This window comes from Rosa rugosa, chromosome 6 (genome assembly GCF_958449725.1).
Source record: "Rosa rugosa chromosome 6, drRosRugo1.1, whole genome shotgun sequence".
Classification (NCBI taxonomy): Eukaryota; Viridiplantae; Streptophyta; class Magnoliopsida; order Rosales; family Rosaceae; genus Rosa; species Rosa rugosa.
The window spans coordinates 4822891-4848659 of NC_084825.1; the positions used below are offsets into that span (position 1 = coordinate 4822891).

Here is a 25769-nt window from a genome sequence, read left to right on the forward strand (position 1 = left end):
TTCGCGGAGCTGTCCTTTTTTTTTCTTTTTTCTTTTTTTTGTCTGCAGGCCTGCTGAGGATAATTTATCTATTAATGTCAGTGGCTGTCAGCTGTCACTTTGAGACATGGGGTTCCGTGCTCCACTGTAATTTTTTATTCTTTTGACTATTAACCGAATGTTAGCTGGGAATGTTTAATTTAATGCCAGCTGGGTTCGTCTATTTGAATCTTACGTCATAAGTCCTTTGCTTCGGTATTTGACGTCAGCGGTCTACTGTCTATTCGAAATCTGACGTCATAACTGTCTATTCGAAATCTGACGTCAGCGGTCTACTGTCTATTCGAAATCTGACGTCATAAGTCCTTCAGTTTGGTATTTTTTGACTGTTTTCGAATATTTATTTACTGCCCCAGTTTCCTTTCAATCTTATCTTGATATCCACTCTGGATTTGCCAATTACATTTTGACGCGTGATTTTTGTTTTCTAAAATAGAATATCACTAGGCACATGCTGTGGGGAACAAATACCCATATGCGCACTCTGACATACACAAAAAACAATACCTTTATTAAGAACTCTTAATCAAGGACTTAAATTTTGAAAATAACGCCGATATTTTTGTTTCTTTTAGGAGACGATATTTTCCTTTGCTTACCAAATAAATTTAGTGAGAGATTTTCGAAATTTCAATATCGACAATCTCACTCTTAATCAAGGACTTAAATATAAATATTCAAATATCGCCGATATTTTTATTCTTTAAATAAATTTAGTGCCAGATTTTTGAAATTTCAATATCAACAATCTCGCCATTTTTCGCGAGATTTCCGCAGCCATTTGCTGGTTTTCTCACATTTAAAGTCAACAAAGTCAACCCACATGTCCCCACCACGTGATCAATTAATATTCAGACTAAAATTCCAATCAAAAAGCTTCTAGGGGTCACCCTAGTTTCGAACCATGGTCACTTCAATACTCTTTGAATGCCTTTACCAACTCTGTTGCACATGCACTTGTTTAAATTCTACTACATTCTAATATATATATATTCCTTAGTATTTACCAACTTCAAATTTCCACTTCTATAAATAGTTCAAAATTTGATTCACTTCTTGGCCCTAAGCCCTAAACTATAAGTTTCTTTCTTCACTTCTTTCTCCCATTACTTTCTTCTTTGATCCTTCTTATGCTTCTATTTAGTATTTGGTGAACCTGATGTTTATTTCAAAAAATTTAAGAATTGTTGACAAGTTAGCATTTACTGTTTCATCTTAAATTATTACAACTCACTATATAATAATGTTTAATCAAGGTTTTCTTTTCACACATAGTAGATAATTGATAAAACAAACATATCTAAAAGTTTCACTTAAAATTTTCATATTTTTCTACAAATTTTCATCATTTTTCATGATTATTTACCGAAATCGATATATCCACGATATTTCCGTCAAAATTTTCGTTTTTGGGATTATCGATACTTCCTCGAAACTTGATATTTTGGTCATTGCTCTTAATAATCTAGAAATTAGGTTGTGATTTTAACTTACCTCTCACAGTTTTAAAGTTTCTGTTTGCAGATAATTGTCTTATATTTGCTAAGGCTACTCACTCAGCTGCTAAGAATATCCTTAATATTTTAAATTTTTTTTCTAAAGTTTCAGGCCAGCAAATAAATTACCACAAATATACTATTTATTTTTCTAATAATATTTCTGCCTCTATTAAAAGAGATATTTCTAACTGTCTTGAAATTAAACATAAATCTATCGTATTTGAGAGTTTAGAATATTGTTTGTTGGAAGGATCCTCTTAATATCAATGACCATAAACTTTAACCTCTTAATATGGTCCTTTTAAATAAGATGTGGAAATTAAATATTCCCCTTAAAGTTAAAATTTTTGCTTAGACTTTATTCAAAAATGGTCTTAAAATCAACAATCATAATATATCTCCAACTTGTTCTCTTTGCTCAAGTGATGTGATGTGAATCAGTTGATCACATTTTTATGCATTGCCAGTTTGCATTACTGGTTTGGTGTAGAACCCTTAATCCTAAGCCAATCAATTGAAATAACTCTTTTATTTCATGGATTGAGCATATAAGTAATAATGTTGAATCTAGAGAACATCTTCCTTCTATTTTAATGATTGTTTGGTCTATCTGAAACTCTCGAAATAAATTAATTTTCCAGAATCTAAATACTACTCCTCATCAATGCTTTTGTCAGGCAGTTTTGTAAGGTTCAAATTATGTTCAAGCAAATCCTAAGAACCAGAGTCCCAAAATTCCTCAATATTTTCATATTAAGTGGCAGCCTCCTAACACAAATCAAGTTAACTTAAATTTTGATGGTTCTGTTCGAAATGGAAATGCTACTGTTGGATATGTTATTAGGAATGCAAATGGCAATCCTTTATTTGCTGCTAATAAGAAGTTGGGGAAGACTATTGCTCTTGTTACAGAAGTTTAAGGGATGGTTAACACACTGCTCTTCTTCATCAATACTCCAATATTTTAGTAGAAGGTGATTCCAAACTGCTTATCAACTGTGTTCAAGGAAGATGTGAAGTACCATGGCGAATTCAACTTCTAGTTCAGGATATAAGGAAGTTGGCTCGACAATTCAATTTCATTGTTTTCAGGCATATTTACAAGGAAACGAATTTTGTGGCAGATCATCTAGCATCTTTGGCTCATAATTCTCAAAATGATTATGTATGGTTTTTCTGTTTACCCCTTGCTGTGTCCCCAGCGTCCATTTGGATCAGCTGAGAGGGGGTGTTAGTAGAGGTTTTTTCTTTTAGTTTCTTGTTTTATTTCTGTCAGCAAAGAAAAAAAAATACACAAAAAAAATACCCATTTATATAAGGGAAAAATTTGGTAAGTGGTCCTGAACTTGGACCCCTACGAATTTCAGTATCGCAATTTCCAAAACATAAACTTTGGTACATGAGGTTTCAAGCTTGACCCAGTAAACATACACGATGGTCAATGATGTCATTAGCTTCGTGCCAACTGTAGTATACCAAGGGGTAAAACAGTCTCTTCAAATTTTTTACTCTGAGCACCCAACTATCTCCCTTCTCTTATTTTGGGCACCCAGCTCTCTCTCTCTCTCTCTCTCTCTCTCTCTCTCTCTCTCTCTCTCTCTCTCTCTCTCTCTCTCTCTCTCCAAACTCGCTCTGAAACACTACTACTCTACTACTATCTGGCCTCACAGTAATGGCGACCTCGCTCTCGTCCCTCTCCTTAATTCTGAACCAACCTCGCCTGAAGCTCCAGAAGCCATGTCGTTTCGCTCTCAGGTTCCTCAATTGGAAAGAAGAAGAAGCTTCCAGAATTTGATGCTACCATCGACAGTGGACCACTAATCGGCTACAAAGGAGGAGTCTTGGCTCCAGAAGCTTTTCTTACTTTGGCTCTTGTCTTCCGAACCACTCCGACTGCCCCAGCCTCTGCCACTTCGCCGCCCAGACCGCCTCTGTTACTGCTTCTGAAGCCAGAGAGTTGGATCAGGTCAGTGTTAAGCTTGGCGCGGAGCAAAGACTGGAGCGAAAGGGCAGACACCGAACGGGTCAGATTTCTGATCGTGGACCAAAAAGACGGTCCCCATGTCTCCCTTTCCGAGGGCTCTGATTGCTTTGAGGTTGTCGAGGTCGAGCTCCAGTGAGAAATCCGACTATGATGGAGGGTAGGATTGGGCATATGGGCTATAATTGGAGGTGGTGAAAGGAAAAGAAGTAGGAAAAGAGATCCAGGTGGAAGCCAAAGAGCTATTCCTCAGGGTCAAGTGATGACAGCAGTGATGGATATAAGAGTGGCTATGAAGGAGATAAGAAGAGGAAGAAGCGAAGCCACAAAAGGCACAGGGGTCATGATTCTTGATCAAAATCTGGTGCTTCTGATTCTTCAAGTGATGACAAAAGGCATAGGCCTCTTGAACCCGTACTTCTCATCGTCAGCAGTGGCAGACACGGTGGAGAGGTCGTTGAAGGCCATTGCTAGAGTTTGGGGTAGCAGAGTCGGTGTGCAAGGTTTAGATAGAGGAAACCCGTTGACAAATGAAAAACCAATTTTGCCCTTCATTATGTGTGTGATGGCATGCAGACTGATGGAGTCATTCACATTGTGTACGTATATTGGGTCGGGCTTCATATTTGATGTACCAAAGTTTATGTTTTGGAACTTGCTGTACTAAAATTTGTAGTGGGCCTTACTTCGGGTACTATTCATGAAATTTCCCCTTTACATAAATCCCTTGCAAACTTGAAACACTCAGCAAAAAAAAAAAAAACAAAATATTGGTCAAATATAGTGGGCCTCACCTGACAAACATGTCCCATGCTAACCCGTTGTGAGTTTACAATGGTTGTGTTTTGGACGGCCATGACTCGTCCATTTTGAATATGGACGGTTCAGATGTCGCCCTTTTTTTTTTTTTACACTGCAACCGTTATAATTTTGAATTTGAGGGCTAAGATTTGAAGGGAAAAATAATCAACGACTCTTATTAAATCGAGGGTTATTAATTTCATTTTTATCCAAAAAAATTACCACAAAATTGAGGGAAAAAATTATACCAGTTGGAACAGTAAATTTTATAAAATTCTATAAATACCAATGTTTTAAAAGGCTAAGGCGTTTTCAGGAGAGCCTCAGCAAGGCGTTCGCCTTGAGGCATAAGGCATAAGCCTTATGTATAAATGAGCTGTATTTATGTAATCATTAGTCTTATATATAGAAAATGTATTATAACAAAAAAAAAAACATTATAAATTGTCATCCATTCATAATAAGCAAGTATTAAAACCATATGATTCAAGAAAATCACCAAACATAAAATAATTCAAAGATTTAAAATTGAACGACCAAAGAACAAGAACATGCAATTATTGAAATCAACTTCATCTTTGGAAATCATTATCCTCATCAATTAGAAGATCACCATTCAGACTATCATCACCCAAACTATCACCTCCATCACTATCATCACCATGGTGCTCGAAGAGGGGATTGGTGTCATCATATGGATTAATTCTAATATCATCATCCACAATGTCATCAAGATGCATTGATTTCCTTGGAGCCTTTCTTTTACCTATACAAAAATAAGATGGACAATTAAAGATAAAATTGAGAAATTATTTGAATACTATGTCATACAATTAATTGAACATAGATTTCTTCAAGAACTTACTTGAACGTGCTCCTTCATTAGATTTCCTTTTGTATAAAACAATATGTTTATCAAGAGAAGGAGTAGGCTCATGGGGAGGAGTAGGCACACGAGAAGGAGGCTTTCTATCAATTAGGGTACTTTGACATGTACCAATTGGCACATTTCTTACCGCCTCATCATTTAATGTTAGATCTTCCACATTGTCCTCAAGCCAATGTGGATCGGCTGGGAGAAGTGGATCCTCTATCTCTGTTATCCATTTATCATCAGATTCAATTTATTCCACTACAATAAAATCAGTCATTGTAGCATTCCTTTTCAAAGTACTATCTCTTATAGCAATATTATATTTCACATAGACTAAAGCATGCAACCTCTTTTGGTATGAATCTACAATCAACATTCAACATACAAATGTAACAATTCAATAGGCTAGCAATTATTAACTATTAACAATTCAAATTAAAAGTGATAAAACAAACAAAACTTACCATTTCAAAAGTACTCCAATTCCTCTCTTACCGCGATGCACTACAAGTAAGGGAAAGGACCCGAGTAGCAAAATCCATCAACTCCAGTGTTTCTGTCCCATATTTTTCCCACCAAAACACTAAGAACATAAAATAAATATAGATTAATAAATCAAAATCATATAGACATTTGGTAAAATTGCATTTCAAAGTACTGGAAGTTAAGCAAATAATAACTAACCGGGTGATTGGATTTTTCTAGTAGATTCGGCCATCGTACTTCCAAACTTACCAAGCTTTTGCTCATATAAGTCCAATTGTATTTCCGCTGCGACACGAGCCTCACCAACCACATCATATCCATGCACTCTTCCAAACCCTTCTTCACGTGCTCGGTATTTAAAGTTGTCTTCATATCGGAATTGAGGGTTCAAGTAATAACCTGCCGCATGTAATGGTTGATGAAGTTGTGGACTCCTTCTATTATCTATTCTCCTCTAAATTAGTCCATACTTTGCTTCCATATTTTCAAGATTACTTGCAATCTTATCTTTTGCGGCATCCATCAACTCAAAGATAATTCCCATGGCGGGTCTCACTTCTAAATCAACCTCTTTTAAGACACAAAAAAGTGGCAAAACACTCTTTATGCAATAAGCAACATGGTTCCAAAAACTTGTGTCACGAATGATCCACTTTCTCACCTCATAAGCATCCTTATGTTTTGTACATCCATATTCATACCAATCTTTTGATGAAAACATACTAATAAGAGCTTCCTTTTACTTATATAAACTTTGAAGAGAGAGAAAAGATATGGCAAACCTTTTAACCGCTGGCCGAATAATCTCCTTGTTGCCGGTGAATTTCCTCATAATGGAAGAAGTGTCTCAAAGGACTAGTTTTGAAATTGGGAGGTGATACTGAGGATTCAGAAGAAGATAGACAAGTGCTGGAGCTGCTCTAACCTCATGCAAACCTAAAAGAACTCAGAATTGAATCATATGGAGGCACAAGATTTCCAAATTGGGTGGGAGATCATTCTTGTACTAATCTAGTTTCTGATGCACTAGTCGATTGTAAGTTTTGTTCGTTATTGCCACCTCTGGAACACCTACCCTCTCTTGTAAAGATTGATATTGGAGGGTTTAGTGGAGTGGTGTCAGTCGGTCTGGAGTTTTGTGGTAACAATACAAGTGGAATTAAGCCATTCAGATCTCTGAAAGAATTGACTTTCATAGATATGTTACAGTGGGAAGAATGGTGTTAGGATGTTGGAGGTAACGAAGAAGAAGAAGGTGGAATTTTTCCTAATCTTCATGAGCTGGTTCTAGAGAGGTGTCCAAAGCTAATAAAGATGTTACCTTTCGACAAGTTCCCAAAACTTGAATGGCTAGAACTCTGGAGTCTGAATTCCTTTACTGGTGCTTCACTTTTGCAAGAATCTAAATTCCTGTCCCTCAGTTGGTTGAGAATAAATAAATGCCCAAAATTTGAATGCTTTCCTGATGGAGGCGCCCAAATTGAAGGTTATGCACATTGAAAGTTGTGAGAAATTTCGGTCATTGCCAGAAGAAATGCACACTCTATTTCCATCTCTTGAGTTTCTGCACATAGATAGTTGTCCAGAATTAGAGTCACTTCCTCAAGGGGATTTCTCTCATCCCTGATAAAAGGAGCGATTGGAATAAGATATGATAATGTGATTGTACATACTAGAGAAATCTTCACTAGGTTTGGCACTATTGGCTGGGGCCCCTAGGGATACCCAGGTACCATGCCACGGGCCGGGTTCACAACCCACCATGACGGGGCCCATGGAGGATGTCACCCCGGGCACCCAGGGCCCGGGGCATGGCCAGCACAGCCCATCCAATTACACAACAGAGGGCTGATAGGGCATCAGAAGAACAACCTGCGTCCCACATCGAAGATAGGGGAAACTCCTTTCCCATGCTCGAGTATAAAGGCATCAGCACAACTACCTTTTACGGGTAATAACTCCTTTATCCACTATTTCTATAGTTCATTTATATATTAGTATCTTACCCAGGCATCGGAGAGGCATAAACCGTACGGTACGGTTTATCCCTCTAACTTTGTTTTCTTGGTACAGGATCGAGGAGTTGAATCGGTACCCCGGGCGGTATAGCATTCTGAGTGAGGTATCCTGGGAAAGCCACCAGAAACAGTGATATCGATGAGTCCATGCCAGTTCTCTACTTCTGCAATGGAGCATTCGCATTTGGCAGCCGCTGCAGCGTGACACTGAACCTAGGTTAACTAACTAAAAGTTAAGAAACTAAGATATGATTATAGTTGCTCCAAAAATAATACATCTAGAAAAGTTGTGTACAGTTTTCTATCGGCTGCATTATTTGAAGCAGAGTAGTTTGCCATTGGTAAGTTACTTAAATTTTGAGTTCTGACCTCTTGTTCTTTCCGTTTCTGTTTTTACAGGCTCCTCTAGTTCACTTATGATTTTGGACCAAATGGCAAGTTGATGAAACTATGCTAATTTCATTAACCAGCGGTGCTCTTGAGGTATGTTTTTTCGTCTTTCCAGTATTTCATATTTTCCTTGTCACAAATTTACTCACTTGGTTATGTTTAAAATATGTGACAGGATTTTTTTTTGTTCAATTGAACATGTTACAGGTTTCTCTTTTGTTATCCTACATAGACGTAACCGAGAAATTGTAGTTGCTGATGGATTAGCTCAGTAAGACATCCAGGTATACTGACTGGATTTGAAATCTATTGTTCCATCAAATTTGATGCTTTTCTATGCCCCATTTATTATTAAGTCAGGCTTTACATGATAATAGTTTGCTTCATCTTGGATCCCTTGTTGATGCAATGGGGTTGTTTTCTACTTATTTATAGCTTCTTACTCTTAGTTCTTTCCTATATTTCATTTTCTTTATTGCTTGTTTCCATCAGTAAAATATCGAGTTGCTGATCCTTAGCATTTTGGGTTCTTGCTAATTGTTATGGCTAACTATATATGAGAACTATCCCACAAAAGTTGAAATTTGTGGCATTTTCTCAATAATTTTGACATGACAAGCAGAATAGTCTTTTTTTTTCTGTTCAGACACTAGTGTCAAATCTGGGAAAGAAATGCAAGATGGCATCAGGAACAAAGTTATAATTTGTGTCATTTTCTGAAACTATATGGAGTTAAAATGGTCTCGTCACTCTGGCTTGCAGATTTAGTTGCTCTTTTAACCTTCCAGGTACCTGGTTATTTTCCAAATTCTAGAGAGTATTCAAGAGGTTTAATTGAAATGGATCAGTTTTCAACCACATTATAAGTCTTATTGCTTAAACTTGATTGTTTTGTGATAGGATTCATAGATCGGTGCGTCTCAATTTTCTTGTGTTTTGGTCATTGAGGGAGAGGAACAGCTGGATGTGTTAGAAATGAATCCCTGCATCCTTTTGGTGACTGAAAAATTGTAATTGGTAACAGGTAAACTTTGTTGGATTGTAAACCTCAATCTGCCTCTTCAGATTCAGGAATGTTTATCTAGTTTGAAGTAATTCATCTTAATTTCCTCTTTCCCCGGTTTCTATGTGCGCAGTTGATTGGTTTTTGTTTCATAATTTCGTTAAATCAAAATATATGAAGGTTTCTTGGGATTTCTTTCGCAGCAATCAAATATGTGCAATGCTGCTGGATTTACTCATGACGCGTTGAACTCAACGATCTGTACAGGTATCTCAGCCTCTATAGTTCATATCTCTTGCTCTCTTTTTTCCTTGTTTTCTGCTAGCTATTTGTTATAGCTAACATTAGAATTTGTCTTCTATTTTCATATCCAACTGAGGTCAACACAAATCAGACCTACTATTATGGTTGCCAATTGAAGTGAAATAACCTGCTTTGTGCCCACTGTGAACGCTTATTGTTCAGGTGGCAGATATCCGCATGTTCATGCGATGACTAAAGGATCTTGTTCACCTAAACCCCCCTTCCGTTGATTATCTTCTTTTCAAAACAAAGATGTTGACATTCATCAGCTAAAAGAAATCGACATTCATCCAACCGGCAGCCAAGGCGCCAGTTTGAACTTCAGAGGATTAATTTGTTAATCAACTTTAACAGTTTAAACGAGGGCTCTTGCTCATAAGATGAGCTGCAACGTTCCATATTTGACCTTGTACTTGTTTAGTTTCTTTTTTTTCTTCCAAAGTATTCACAATATGAATTCATCAAGGATCTCCTTATTTGATACATTACATAAAAGGAGTAGAGCAATTTTCTTATATCTGTCTCACAGGTTCATTATATTAGATAAAGGGAAGCAATGTTCTGTGTAATTTTCTTTGGTCCTTTGTTATGTGCTATTTATAATGGAGAGCAGACAATGTTAGGAGCAGAGCAATGTTCCAGTCCTATATTTTGCCGATTGCAGGGTGTAATAAACTGTTACTGCATATACAATCGGATTTAGTGAAAGGAATCAAATTTGCAAGAGGTACAGTATTAACAAACGAGGACTTTTAAATGAGAATTTCATAATGATTTTTATATTTACGATGTAGTCCGAAGATCTTCATTTTGAATGTAGAGCCTCACCCACAATTGCCAAGTACATTGTGAGAAATGGGAGTGGATTTTGAAAGGAAGGCCCAAGGTGCAGGAAAGGAAAGAAAGATTGGCCCAAAAGTGCTCACTACAGAAAACAAAAAGAGGAGACCCAAGGTTGATCTCCAGTTTGTGTATGCTACACGGAGATGTGGGACGCCAAAAATGCCGCCGGCCACCCAAAGGAACAGCCGAAATGCCGCCGTGAATCTTCTCCAAAAAGTTAGGTGGTTTATGGGTTTCGCTTGGATGTGTTTCTTCGGCTTGCAATGGTTTCTCAAAAGTAGCAACCTTTCATTTCATGTTAGTGTTTGCAAATGAGTTTTCTCTGTTCAGTGTTAGTAGGTTGAGTTTTCTAATCTTTGTTGGTTTAGCATTGTATTGGACCAGGTTGAACACAGTGATATTTAGAACATGGACTCTGCAACTACTATTGCCATTGGAGGACTTGTTTGAGGTAGGTACATCCAATCAATGAATACCCAGCTGAAGACAAGCATTTACTTGTCTTATTTTTCAATTATTTGGATAATCCTAGGATGAAAATTGACACAGTATATTCAAATCAATTTGTTTGTCCTCAACCCATTAATCTCTAATGGTAATAATAATTTAAACTGAACTTATTTCATATATCATATACAAGGATCCAAACAGCCTACAGAGACTTCTTCCTTCCTTTCTTTTGGCTTGCAACTTAAAAGACCTGGTAACTCTGGTGAGCTAAGCTTGAGTTAATTTTGAGGGTTACAATAGCTTGCTTTTGTCCTCATTAGGATGGGGTCATCAATTGTCATCAACCCACATTTAGCACGAATATATTGAATCAAAGTTGTTGGACCTGGTGGACGATACATAATTAATCACAAGTTGAATTAATTCTTAAGAACAAACAATGGAAAAACAATGATGTCATTTGGAGGAAATTGTCAGCCCCCGGTAATTAATTGCCGAGAAAATCCAAATGGGATGGCAAGTGCTGAAGTACAAAATCTGCACATAGAAGAAACCCTAGTATCATCAGCAACCCAAGAAAAGTAGCTTGTTGTGGCAATTATACCTGTTTGAACCCAAAATATGCATTTTGACCTGACAAGGCGTGTATTGGAGAAATTGAGCCAATGTCAGTGGCTCAAGCTATATATTGTCGACAAGTTCGAAATATATTATTTAGAGGCTAAATAAAGCGTACCTGCAGAATTATGGAAGATTATGCGAGCTGCAAGAAAAGAAAATGATGGAAGCATGGAAATGAAAAGTCAACTTTAGCACATTTTCCTACTTCGGGGGTATTTGGGTTTTCAGATTCATTCCTGAACGGTGCTGGCACGCCCACGCAAGAAAAGAGACTGTTGACCAGCTCAAGAAAAACTAGAGCCAAACAATACCATTGTAAGTTTCTTGTATACACCGGTACATATTTTTATACTAGCTTCTAGCTACATAGATTGTGGCAGCGGGGGTATTTTTGTACGGTGTGTAAAAGATGTGATTACAACTGTAATGCATCCCAACTTATTTCCGTTTGTAATTTTGGCATCTCTCAATAACGTGAGTCACTCTATCATGCATAGAAGAGTTTCTCTCTTGGATTCCTTGTGAATGCTTGTATAGTTTTTTTATTTTTATTTTTATTTTATTTATTTATTATTTTTTTAGGGAAAATATCACAAATGGTCACTCAATTTTTATCTATTGGACACTTTGGTCACTCACCTTTTAAATATATCACTTTGGTCACTCAACTTTTAAATATATCACTTTAGTCACTTCTTTAATTTTTTTCATTAAAAAAAATTATTTGCTACAATATTAATGATATTTTCATCCAACCAATTGTGAAAAATTGAGAAATATGTATTAGAATGAATAAGAGAAGTGATCAAAGTGAGATAAAATGCCCATTGGGTGACTAAAGTGATTGACAGTGTAATAGTTGAGTGACTAAAGTGATATATTTGAAACTTGAGTGACCAAAGTGTCATAAATCATAGTTGAGTGACCATTTGTGGAATTCTTTTTATTTTTTATTTTTTATGATTTACATGAGGGAAGAGAACTCCTTCTTGTTGTATGGCACCTGAGTCAGATAATGAAATCTCCTTTTTGTCAATAACTTTAAGAGCACAAATCAGATATGACATGAGATCATAATATGATCAACTTTGATGTTAGATAATCATTTGCTACAGTGTGTCAAACCAAGGATTCTTTGTTAAATTCTTCAAATTAATCATGGAGTGTGGCAAATGAATAAGTGATTTGGAATTAGTTGATTGATAGTTGCTGCAATTAAGAACTGATTATTGCTATGTAGATAATTAGCTAGGGCTGCATCTAATTTTCCACAAAGTGATGAATGATGCAAAATCCTTAGTTTTCACATGCAGTTTTCCTTGAAGTCCTATTATTGATAAAATAATAATAATAATAAAAAAATAATAGTAATATTAACCAGAGGAATTAACACTAGTGAACTAAAACAAGGGAAATAGACGAAATGAAATGCTGCAAACAAATACTATACCTGAAGGGCATGTAGAGGTTGATAGTGCCAACACGGTTGAATTATCAGCAACTACAATGTTTACTCCTTTCAGATGAAGTTATAACTCGGTCAAGAACCATGAAGTACACATCAGAAGCTTGTAGAAAGTCGAGAAGTCAAGAGCCTGTTGAAATTGCATTTGAAGAAACAAAATGTCAATATATAAGTTACAATTGAGGGGCAATGAAAACCGGGGAAAATCCAATAAAACAACTAACAAGAGATCGTGTACCTAAGTGCATTATCCTGACACCAGTAGTGTTCCCCTGGTCAGCAGCTGACCATGGGGAATATGGTCACTCACCGTCCGATTGAAATCGGACGGTTGACAGCTCTCATCTCAGATTTCATCACTTAGCTGTCAACCGTCCGATTGAAATCGGACGGTGAGTGACCATATTCCCCATGGTCAGCTGCTGACCAGGGGAACACGGCTGATCCTGACACATAGCAGATAAATGTAAGCCATTTAATCAGTCAGACAAAATGGGATATGAAATAACAAAGTCCAATTTTGCCAATACGGTATCATATGTGTTAGAATTAAGTGGACTTTACATTATCTATATTTATTAAGTAAATAACAATCGATTTAGTTTAAGATAAATAACAAGAAATACATGAGTTATCTCTATCTAGTTACCTATTGAGATAGTATGTCTCTCTTTAGGAGTTGGAAATTCAAGTTAACATTACCTGATTAACATTAAGCTTACGTGATAAACTTTAGTCTCATAAGTGATAAGTTTAGGCTTTATCTGGACTCCTTTATGGGATAAGTTCATCTTGAGTTTTGCCTATATATAGCAGGAGATAGTCCCTGCCTCTACTACGCTAAACATTCAGTTCATTTCCCATTAGTGAGGTTTATAGTAAGTAGAAGGCAGAAGGCTATTCCCTTGGTGATTTGCTGCAGTAGGCTTCCTTTACCTTTTGCTGTTGAAGATCATTCCTTTTCTCTTGTTGTGTTGTTGAGTTCGTGATCAAATGTCGAACATGTATTCACTTGGACAAACTATCCTGGATGGAATCAAGAGTGTAGATGCAGGTACAATTCCAATCCTATTGGCAATGTTCTTGAATACATATTTATATATAGCTGCAGTACATGTGTTTGTGTAATTATGAATTGATCTTGGTAAGTGTATGATGATATGGTTGCTGCATCATGCTTTACAATATGTGCTATGCCAAACCTCCCAAGTAAAACAAGAATGAGGCGTAGAATAAACATAACTATGTTTCATTTATTTCAAGGTAACAAACATTAAAAGGAAAGAATCATGAACTTTGGCTGCCGAGACAAAATTTATACGCGTCACTTCTTTTGTCTTGCATAACAAAAGAAAATCTATATACTTGATCTTGTTTTCCATACTACCTCAAAGATATCTAAAGTCCAAAGGTTAAACAGATGGTTGAATCTGTGAGCAGAAATTACTATTTGATTGAGACAATCGGATCGGAGGACAAATTGTAATAGTTAGCCTGTCAAAGTTATAAGCAATATAAGCTTTTAGGTGTATCAGCGTATCTCAAAAGTTTCAATCAATTTAGGATATTCCTAAAGCATAACACAGGGACGAAAGGTCACAGCTAAAGTAATATCAAATAGGAAACATCGATTAAATCAAAGTTATATTCTGAAAGCAAGTTGATTAGGTAATTAAAAGATAGACAAATTGCTTTATAAAGCAGGGAGTAGACACAACGAATTAGGAATTACCTCAGAGAGCACTGGGGACTCATCATCATATATAGCATATCATATCTCCTTTCCATTGATCTCTATGCAAGCGATGTGAGCAATCTTGGACCAATCTTCCCCTCTCTCCTTCTGGACTCGTTCTTGGAGCAAAGGACAGTCCCAGATCACCAACCGAGAAAGAGAAGAAGCTAGCTCTTCTTCTGGCAAGCTCTAAAGCTTGGGCAAACTAGCAATGTATAACAATTAAAGAGAGTTGAAGCAACTCAACTCCTCCAAGGTCGTAACATTTGGAAGGTCGGAGATGGAGAGACAAGTGAGAGAGGTAGGAAGCAGTCTCTCGGGAAATGTATATACTTCTTCACCATCCTGAAACGAGATACTCAGATCTCTAATAGAGCTGACTGTTTCTAGACCCCAATGCTGGCGGTTTTCAAAGAGTCCTTTGTAACAATCAAATCCAAGATATTTTAATGCTGGCGGCAATCCCCCTTCAGGAAAGGATTTGAATTCTAGACAGACTTTTATTTCCAGATGCTCGAGAGATGGGAGAAGGGTGTGCATTTGTTTAGGCAATGACCGAAACTCCTGAGAATCACAGATATGCATTTCCTCAAATTATGCGCATCCATCCCCTCATCTGAGGACCATACAAATTTAGGGCATCCAACAATAATCAGTCTACGGAGGGACAGAAATTTAGGGCATTGAGTGAAAGAAAGATATTTGGCTAGAATGGATTTTCATTCATTCACGGTGAATAGATATACAAGGAGTGATTCCTAATTACAAGGCAACTATTCCTACAATCAAGCTACAGCTACAATTAAGGAACTACAATCAAGGAATACAACTATTAACAGATATACACAGATCATGCTTATCTCATACGGAAGATATGCAAGATTATCTTTCTAACATTATCTTTCTAACACTCCCCCTCAAGTTGGAGAGTGAATATCTCGAACTCCCAACTTGCGAATCATAGGAGTAAAAATCTCCTTTCCCAAAGCCTTGGTTAAGACATCCGCCAATTGATGCGTAGAACTGACAAATTTTGTAGCAACTGAACCATCTTGGATTTTATCTCTGATGTTGTGGCAGTCCATCTCAATGTGTCGAGTTCGCTCATGAAAAACAGGGTTTGCGGCAATGTGCAATGCGGCTTTATTATCACAATATAGCAAGGCGGGTTCCTGATGCAGCACTCCTAAATCTCTGAGAAGATATCGAAGCCATGTTAACTCACAACAAGCACCTGTCATGGCTCGATACTCTGCTTCAGCTGAAGAAAGCGACACAGTTTTCTGTCGTTTTGATCTCCATGAAACCAGCGAAGGACCAAGAAAAACACAATAACCTGTGGTTGATCGTCTAGTAATCGGGCAGCCTGCCCAATCTGAATCACAGTAGGCCCGCAGTCTGAAATCACTTGTTGAAGAGAAAAACAAACCTTGTCCAGGAGCATTCTTAAGATAACGTACAACACGTAGAGCTGCTTCCATATGAAGCTGTCGAGGCTGATGCATGAACCTACTTAATACATGTACAGAATATGTGATGTCCGGCCGTGAAACAGTAAGATATATCAATCTCCCAACTAGTCTTCTGTAACGAGCCGGATCCTTGAGCAGGTCACTTTTGTTAGACAATTTTAATCCTCGTTCCATAGGAGTGTCAACAGGGGCTGCTCCCATCAACCCTGTATCCTTAATGATTTCCAATGCATATTTACGTTGGGAAATAAAAATCCCATTTCTAGAAGCAGAAAACTCAATTCCAAGGAAATATTTCAAGTCCCCAAGATCCTTAATACGAAAATGACTATGAAGAAATTTCTTGAGTGCAGTAATACTCACAGGGTCATTTCCAGTAATTAGAATGTCATCAACATATATTAAAAGAGCAGTAAAGGACTTGCCTTGTTTTCTGGTGAACAAAGAGTAATCAGCTCTGGATTGTACATAACCAGCGGATCGAATAGCTTCAGAGAACTTTGCGAACCATTGGCGAGACGCCTGTTTCAGACCATACAACGACTTATGAAGTCGACAGACCAAGTGTTCCTCCCCCTGTCTCCGAAGCCCTGGCGGTGGAGACATATAGATTTCTTCATGGAGATCCCCGTGGAGGAAGGCATTATTAACATCCAATTGGTGAAGGGACCATCCACGAGCTGCTGCCAAAGCAAGTAAACAACGCACAGAAATAATTTTGGCAGTGGGAGAAAAAGTATCCTGATAATCAACACCTTCCAATTGTGTGAAGCCCTTGGCCACTAATCGAGCTTTATACCTTTCGATGGAGCCATCAGAGCGATGTTTGATCTTGTAAACCCAACGGCAGCCAATCGGGATCTTGCCGGCCGGAAGAGAAGTGAGAGTCCAGGTGCCATTAGCTTGGAGGGCCTGCAACTCAGACCGCATCGCCTCCTGCCATTCAGGATAGGCGGCAGCTTCCGAATAGGATCGTGGTTCGGTGACCTGACTGATCTGAGAGATGAATGAGCGATGCGCAGGCCTGTAGCGGTGATAGGAGACATAGTTGGAGAGAGGATAGCGAGTGCCCATGTGTGGACCTGGAAACAAGGGAGATGACCGGTCGGAGGGTGGAAGCGTGACCTGAGAACAGAGATAATCTCGAAATTTCACCGGTGGGGCGGTGGTGCGGCCGGAGAGACGAAGAGGCTCGGGAGCAGGGGCGGGCGGGTCGGGTGAGAGTGCTGGGGAAGACGCCGGTGAAGGCGCTGGGGACGGAGAGGTGGGAGCAGGTAGTTCCGGTGACAACGACGTTGTGGCAGCGGGAGAAGGAACGATGGGTATGGCAGGAGATGGGAGAGGTGAGGCTGCTGCGTGTTCGGTGGAATCTAGAGAAGTGGAAGGTGGAATAGGGTCTGAGTCAAACATAGGGTCAAGAGATGGAGTGGGGTCGTGAATGGGGGAAGGTATTGGGCCAGATGTGTGGGCCAAAGGTGGGGGAACGTGGCTGGACTCTACAGACGCATAAGGGAAGGTGTTTTCGTGAAAAACTACATCTCTACTGGTGAAAACTTTTCGGTTTGTTAAATCAAAAAGTTTGTAAGCCTTCTGACCAACTGGGTATCCGATGAAAACACATTTGATAGCACGAGGGGAGAACTTATGAGTGACACGAGGGTTGGTAGCATAAGCTAAGCAACCGATAGTCCGAAGGTGAGAAAAAGAAGGAGGTTTATTATAAAGACGTTCAAAAGGTGTTTGGAAAGAGAGAAGAGGAGTGGGGAGACGATTAATGATATGGACTGCAGAAAGAACACACTCCCCCCAAAATTGGGTAGGGAGTTGTGCATGGAATTTGAGAGCTCGTGCTACTTGCAAAATGTGACGATGTTTGCGTTCCACAACCCCATTCTGTTGAGGCGTGTAAACACAAGAGTGTTGAAAAACAACCCCATTATCTTGGAAGAAAGATTGAAGTGAAAGAAATTCTGCACCATTATCACTTCGAAAAGTTTTAATACGAGATGTGAATTGAGTGGACACATAATGAAAAAAATGTCTCAAAAGTGATTGTGTTTCAGCTTTGTGTCTCATCAAAAATATCCAAGTAAAGCGTGTGTAATCATCCACGATAGTAAGGAAGTAATGAGCACCAGAAAGAGAAGGGTTTTTATATCGACCCCAAATATCACAATGAATAAGATCAAAAGGTCTTTCAGATGAAATGGCACTAATACCAAAAGGCAAACGACTTTGCTTAGCCAAAGGACATATATGGCAAGCATTATTGGAATTAACCGAAATATTCAAAAAATTCTTGGCAATAAAACTTAATCGGGAAAAGGAAACATGGCCTAAACGACTATGCCAAAGATCAGTGGATGAGGTGGTGAGGTTGCAAGCTGGTTGGTGGTTTGTGACTGAAGGAGGGTTGGTCAATGTTTTCTTCATCGCTAATGCCACCAAGTAATATAGGCCGTTACGCTGCTTACCCAAACCAATCATCCTCCTCGTAACCAGATCCTGCAAAACACACCAATAGGGGAAAAATGTCACCGAGCAATTCAAGCCTCTCGTTAGACGACTAACAGACATTAAATCAACCTTGAACGTAGGTACACATAAGACATCATGCAAATAATATGTAGAGTTCAGAGGCAATGATCCTTTTGCGATAATATGTGCTTTCTCTCCACTAGGTAACAGTACCGGAGGTAATGAATAATTTTTATCTCCATGCAAGAATAATTTTGGAGACGAAGAAATATGGTCAGTGGCACCGCTGTCGATGATCCAAGTGTGAGAAAAGATTTTTGACAAACCTGGTTTGGTCACGGCTGCATGTGCTTGAGAATTATTACCACCATCATTAGTACCACCATCTTTGGTACTAAGAAAAGATAAGAGCTGTTGAAGTTGGGCTTCGGAAATTCCCGATATCACAGATTTTACCTCATCTTTAGTCACTCCTTCGGAGACTTGATTGGCAGCAGAAATATGACCACGGTTCCCATCATTTTTAAAGAGGTTTGATTTCCCTTTTGGATGACCTGGTGGATATCCGATTAGTTGATAGCAAGTTTCAACAAAGTGCCCCATTTCTCCACAATAAGTGCATTGAGGTCGCCCTTTGAAGGAGCCTGAACGACGCTTATCTTGATCGGTACGTCGTCCATCTTGTGGTCCATTAAAAAAACGGTCTGAACGATCTGTCCTTCCTGAACGACCTGACTGATTTGTTCGATTATTTCTAACGGCCATGGCAGCACTTGTATTGGAATCGGAGGTCATCTGTGTGTTACCAAGAAGTCTTTGTTTTTCTTCTTGACAAACTGAAGAATAAGCTTGCCGAACTGAAGGTAGAGGATTCATCAAGAGTATCTGCCCCCGAGTAGCACTGTAAGACTCATTCAAACCCATTAGAAATTGCATCAGCTTTTGTCGATCATGCTGTGCTCCACAGGTGCAAGAAGACGCATCTGTGTAGAAAGATAATTCATCCCATAAACTCTTCAACTTGGTGTAATAAGCAGAAACCGAAAGTTGTTCTTGTCGATGATAAGCAATCTCTCGCTGAATTTCAAAGATGCGAGGTGCATTGCTTTGGGAGAAACACTCACGAAGATCTTCCCAAACTTCACGAGCTGTGGTGTAATAGATCACGCTGTCTGAGATTTCTGGAGCAATGGAGTTGACAATCCATGAGTGGACCATGTCGTTACACCGAGACCATGCAGCATAATTATCCGGATGTGTTTCTTCCGAAGGAGGCTTGATAGTGCCATTGACAAAGCCCAACTTGTTCTTGGCATTAAGAGCGATGGTCATTGCTCGCAGCCAAGGTGAGTAGTTATCTCCATTCAGTGGTTTGGAAACCAAAACCAAACCTGGATGATCTGAATGGTGAAGAAAGTAGGGATTAGAGAGTTTTTGTTCATCTGCCATGGTGAGGGATTGCTACACTGCACGTGAATATGGAGCACAGCAGCGAGAAAGAGAGAGACAGGATTTCAGTCCTGCTCTGATACCATGAAAGAAAGATATTTGGCTAGAATGGATTTTCATTCATTCACGGTGAATAGATATACAAGGAGTGATTCCTAATTACAAGGCAACTATTCCTATAATCAAGCTACAGCTACAATTAAGGAACTACAATCAAGGAATACAACTATTAACAGATATACACAGATCATGCTTATCTCATACGGAAGATATGCAAGATTATCTTTCTAACATTATCTTTCTAACATTGAGATCTTTGTGAAAGTGAACCAGCAAAGGACTTCAGACCCAACAATCTCAAATCTTCAAGCTTTGGGAAGTTGTCTAATGGTACAATGTTTGTTAGCTCCGGACAGTTGTCCAGAGTCAGCTTACAAAGATTAGGAAAGACTCCGCCTTCTTCATGATTACCGTCAACATAACACCACTTCTGCCATTTGACCATATTGATGAAACTCAATTCTTTGGGAGATCTAAATGGGCCACGAAACTCGAAGCCAATCAAACACAGTCCCTCAAACCCCTTAATAGAAAGCTTCTCCAGGGAGGGTAGCTGCTCCAGTGGGGGCAAGCGGACACAATTCTTACAATCTACAAGTTCAATAGAAGATAGTTTAGAGAAATAAGGACCTCCTAACCAACCTGGAAATCTTTCACCTCCATAAGATATAATCACAAGTGATCTTAGCATAGGATGAGGTTCAAGCTGGTTGAGAACTTCTCCATCTTTTTGTGGGCCCTCAGTAACATCTCCCCATTTCAAACCTAGTTCATTGAGATATTCCTTGCCTCTCAAATTGGCCTTCAAAGCAGCCACATCATCTACATTGTGATCAAGTCCTGAGATCAAAAGACTTCCGTGCAAATGCTGAAGCTCACTTGACTCTGCAATGCTATCCCCACTGTGTTTGTCCAAAACAAAATTAGTTAATAATTGTAGGTTTTTCAGCTTACCCATAAATGGGGGCATCTTCTTTAACTTTGTCCCTTTGATATCAAGATGGCGCTAGTTGATCAGGCTCCCCAAATTAGTTGGTAACTCAACAAGTTCTTGACAATAACTCAACAATAATGTTTTTTTTTTAAGAAATAGATTTCATTAATTTATCCATGGCCAGAAAGCATGTACATCATATGCTGTCTCATACCAAAATCATAAATGACACAATAAGCTACCGAGCAAAGGACATGTGACCCTCACTGTTAACACATACGTTCACTTATTGAGCCTAACTACAAGACAGCAAATCCTCACTACTAACCTCTCTTTAAATAGTAAACCTAGTCACCTAGAGATCTCAATTAGTGTACAACTAGAGAAAACTAAGATGAAAGTAATAGAAGACCAACTTTCTAGTAACAGGCAAGAAGACCAGGAAAACCTAAAGCTTTCCTTTGCCATTTTCTCGAGCCTCCAGCTGCAGGGTAATGATCCTCCGGGATCCCAAATACGAAACCCTGAAGAAACAGAGCCTATTCGCACGGTCCACCAAAGAGCCCAATTCCAATAGGAACTCAAAGCAGGTTTGGACACTCCAGGTCCATTTGATTTTAGTCTCAAAACTGATTTGGGCCACCACAACCTTTTGGGCTTCCAAAATGATCTGCGCACCCAACCTAATTTGGGCCACCCAATCCATTCAAGCCTCCAAAATGATCTGAGCACCCCACTTTCCGCTCCTCTGCCAAGCACGCTAGACGCCGCCGCTACCACTCCTTTGCCAATTCGGGCATCAGATGCAGCCACCGTCATCATCTCAGACACCCCACCGGCTTGCTCTGCATGCTCCAGAGCCTGGTTCGCTTCATGGTGCACGACGACTATCTCTGCCACTTCCACGGGTTGGAGAGAAAAGGCCCTCGTCGCTATCAATCGGAATTTGGCCTCTTTGATCCAGGTCCAGAGGTCGCACGTCCGCCACACAGGGCCTCTTATCTCTTGGTTTCCAACCTTTATACGCCGGTCATTCCCGACTGTGTACAACCCAGCCTTGAGCTGGCCTGGCCTCGGCCTGATCTGACATGGTCATTCGTCCACTCAATCACCATTGAGTCTGATCAGACCGGAGCACCGATCCATATCCCTCACATCACCTATTTCCTTCCGGCAAGAGATGATGAGTAACCTAGGACTAAGTTGGGTGGTCGCCACACAAGATCAGCTTCTGAGTGTCATCAACAGATGATGTAGAAGGGAGACTGATACCGGTGGCCATGGCTGAGGGCTAGGGTATGGGTTTCGCCAGAGCCCCATTGCATTTTAACTCAACAATAATGTTTATAAATTATATAAAGTACAAATTGAGTCAGGCAACTTCTCAATTAAACTGCTAGACAACACCAGCTGCTTACTGAACCAGGCAACTGTTTGATATCATATCCTGATAAATTGAGCACTCTCAAGCATTGTAATGTTGGCAATAGATCACATAGTACATCCATCAACATGTGAAAGTCTGGGGTACGAAAAATACTATGGGAATGATAGGAAGGTGTGCAGATATCTTGCATTATATAAACCCTCAAGTTCCTCTTTTGTAACGTGACTTTTCATGTAGGAAAAATGACGAGTCTTTCTTACAATGATGAGTGAGACATCACCCTCCTCAAGCGTAACACAAAACTCTCCTGATATAAACTTTGCCAAATCACTAATGAGATCATGCATGGTGAACACTGATTTTGTATAAGCACATGAATGTTGAAAAAAAGACCCTGAGATTAGAAGGAGGAAGTAGTCATCTCCAACTTGTTCCATCGTCTTTCTCTTACTAAGTGGTAAGAGATCTTCAGCCATCCATAACGATACCAATTCTGATTTTGTAAACTGGTAACCTTTGGGAAATATGGAACAATAGGCAAAGCAACGCTTGAGATGTGAAGGTAGATAATGGTAGCTCAACCAAAGAGCTTGCATAGTAATATCTTCACCTGGCAACTTCCATATTTCACTTTTCAATATCATCTCCTAGTCTTTCAGATTTGATTGAGAGCTTAAGACACCTCCGAGTGATTTTGCAATTGAGGGAGACCATTACACTTCTTCACAATTTCACTTCTTAATCTGACCATTTCATCTTGTGAATGTGCACCAACATTTGCATTTTTAAAGGCATGCTTAGCAAACAGTTTCCAGCAATCTTGCTCAGATAATTGGCTTAGATGGTGAGTTGGAAGAGTACCCATAAAAAATAATGCAACACCTTGATTCCGTGTTGTGACAATGATCTTACTTCCCTGTGCTCCAAATTGGAACGGGCGCCTCAGCAAATCCCAGGACATATAATTCTCATTCCAAACATCATCAAGAACAATGAGAAACTTCTTTCCAGCCAAAGCACCTTTCAATTTATGGTGAAGTAGAGGCAAACTAGTGATAGAAAAACTTCAACTAAAATCAACTCATATATTGACTGTGTTATTCTAAGAACATCAAAACCATCCGAAACACAAACCCAAACTTGGAGATCAAACTCTTTCTTCACTCTGGCATCATTGTACACTAGTTAAGCAAGGGCTGTGTTCCCGAGCCCACCCATGCCCACAATAGGAATGACACCAATTCTATCATCTGTTGCATCGGCTGACAGCAACAATCTAATGATGCTCTCCTTGTCCTCATCCTTTCCATAGATGCCAGAGTTTCCTAAGAGCAAGTTCACCGTTGAGGTCACTGGGTCAGATACTGTTCACAAAATGTCAATTTGCAGGTCAGGAAATTTACCCAGAAAGTGACCCAGAGTGATCTTTTGTAAACATTATCTGATCCAGTGATCTAGATGGTGGAAATAAAAGGCAAAAAGCAGTGAATAGTATTGGCCCAACAACCTCAACAGGTGAACTTGCTCTAACAGATAAGTTGTGGGTAGTCTTGCTCGTGGTCTATCTTTAACGCCACGGATTTTCAAAGCAAGTGCCGCCATTTGGTTCAAAATAAAATCTAATCTTTCAACAACCCCCACAAGCTTTCTGTCAATACCAGAAATCACAAAAAGAGTTGCGTTGCTCTCTCCAGATAGACCACCTTCCAGCTTGTGTCGCAGAGCCTCTGTCCGGATCTCATTGAGCAGGTCGTCAACATGACAGAGAGTGTCTGTAAGCTCGTCGAGCCAATTCAACGGCCATGGCTTCTTGGTTAGGCAAGAAACGCAAAGATAATGGTGTGATGCCCCGGAAATTCGTATTTATTTTCCGAGGAATTTCCGGAATCTAATTTATGGTTATTGGATGGTTTCGTTGCTCGTGGATGGAGCGGAAGTGTTTCGGACGAATAAATATTTGAAAAGTGTGGATTTAGGGGGGGGGGGGTTCAAGGTTGACTTTTTATTCGTTGGGTTTCTCAGAAAACTTCATTCACGAAAGTTGTAGAACGCGTCGATACGAGTTCGTGGACATGTGGAACGTGAAAATCAGAGCTCATATGAAGAAGTTATGGCTTTCGGAAAAAGTTTCCATTTTAGTATAAATAGAGAAAATCAGAAATTATTTCATAAATTCCATTTCCTTTTCCGGAAATTTCTTTTCTCTCTCTCTTCTCTCTCGGTCGACGCCTTCAGTATCTGAGTTTTTAGTTTGACCCGACCCGAACCCGGCCGACCCGACCCGGCTTTTCCGGCGGTCTCCGGCGGTGAAACTTTCTAGATCGGTTCGTCGTTGCCATCCGCTCCTCCCTCTGGCATCCTCTAGTGTCGATTCGCAGTGGTGACGGTGCAACAAGGCGGCAAAGTTTTGTGTATTCGGACTCGATCGGTTCTCCGATCTCCGACGTCGGCGAGGCTTCAAACTAGGCTTGGGAAGCTCGCAGCAACCTCCTAGATCGATCTGTGGTGGTTGTTTGGATCGATTCACGTGAAACTTGATTCAACTCGGATTGAACAGTAATCCATGGCTTGCGAGGTAGTTTTTGACCCTTTACGCTTCGATTTTGACTTCGTGCTAGTTATGAAAATGGTCAAGCATGCTGAGATGAACATCTTTGATGTTGGAAGTTTTGTGAAATATTGAGTTTTGGCCGGCGGTTTTCCGGCCATGTAAGGGACGGTTTCTGGTATTATATATCTTCTACTCTTCGATACGAGCGTTTTGATATATGATACGCAATTTTTGGAGTTCGTATGAATTTGTTATGATTTTTACGGTTTCATACCGGTTGATTTATTCGATCCGTGAGGATCCGAACGTCCGATCGACTTGTGGTTTGGACATATCGATCGTGGAAGTATTCTGGAGACTTTGGGAGGTCTCAGATGTGGTTTCGCCTTGATTGGCGTCACTTTGGGAATTTTGGTTCGATTTAGGGTTTCGAACGTTATTCCTTGTGTTTCATTGACGAAATCAAGGCTGTACTTTCCTTAGGTGCTTGACAGAGTGCGTTCTGTAAGTAGGCTAGTGGTGTGAAGACGTAGCGGGAGTTTCGAGGTGAGTAATCTCACAAGGATCATTTACGAACAGAATTACCTTTATCGTTTTGAGAGTTATTGATTTAACTGCAAACTATAGTTGGTATTAGTAGGCATTCCTGAGCGGATGACTACGTATATATATATTTACGTGGAATATATATGTTTTGGTGGTTTGTGGATTTATGAAAACAATATGCATGAATGATGCTTTTTATTGTTTTGGGTTGTGGCTTTTCAGAAAACAAATGATTGTGGAATTGTTGATTCGATTTGTTTTGAAAAGCATTGAGATTTGGGTATGAAAACAATATGCATGAATTGATGCTCTTTATTGTTTTGGGTTATGGCTTTTCAGAAAACAATGATTATGGAAATGGTGATTTCGATTGTTTTGAAAAGC

General features: G+C 39.4%; 1 protein-coding gene and 2 long non-coding RNA genes across 4 annotated transcripts; 1 reads left to right on the forward strand and 2 right to left on the reverse strand.

The window, feature by feature from the left end:
* Window positions 1-4892: 4892 nt before the first annotated feature.
* LOC133716103 (uncharacterized) lies at window positions 4893-6401 on the reverse strand. Its single transcript, XM_062142841.1, has 6 exons — window positions 6176-6401; window positions 5930-6079; window positions 5703-5777; window positions 5495-5557; window positions 5186-5416; window positions 4893-5086 (listed from the first exon to the last, which is right to left on the reverse strand). The coding sequence occupies exons 1-6, from the start codon at window positions 6399-6401 to the stop codon at window positions 4893-4895; spliced, it is 939 nt and encodes a 312-aa protein (XP_061998825.1).
* Window positions 6402-8768: 2367 nt separating this feature from the next.
* On the forward strand, window positions 8769-9884 carry LOC133714234 (uncharacterized). Its single transcript, XR_009848505.1, has 4 exons — window positions 8769-8876; window positions 8989-9112; window positions 9295-9358; window positions 9557-9884. It is a non-coding gene; the product is annotated as an uncharacterized LOC133714234 (long non-coding RNA).
* Window positions 9885-10813: 929 nt separating this feature from the next.
* Window positions 10814-15059, reverse strand: LOC133717555 (uncharacterized). Of its 2 annotated transcripts, none has more exons than XR_009849725.1 (3): window positions 14506-15059; window positions 12759-12903; window positions 10814-11224 (listed from the first exon to the last, which is right to left on the reverse strand). It is a non-coding gene; the product is annotated as an uncharacterized LOC133717555 (long non-coding RNA). The 2 variants fall into 2 exon arrangements; XR_009849726.1 differs by lacking the exon at window positions 14506-15059 and adding an exon at window positions 13012-13061.
* Between the last annotated feature and the right edge of the window lie 10710 nt (window positions 15060-25769).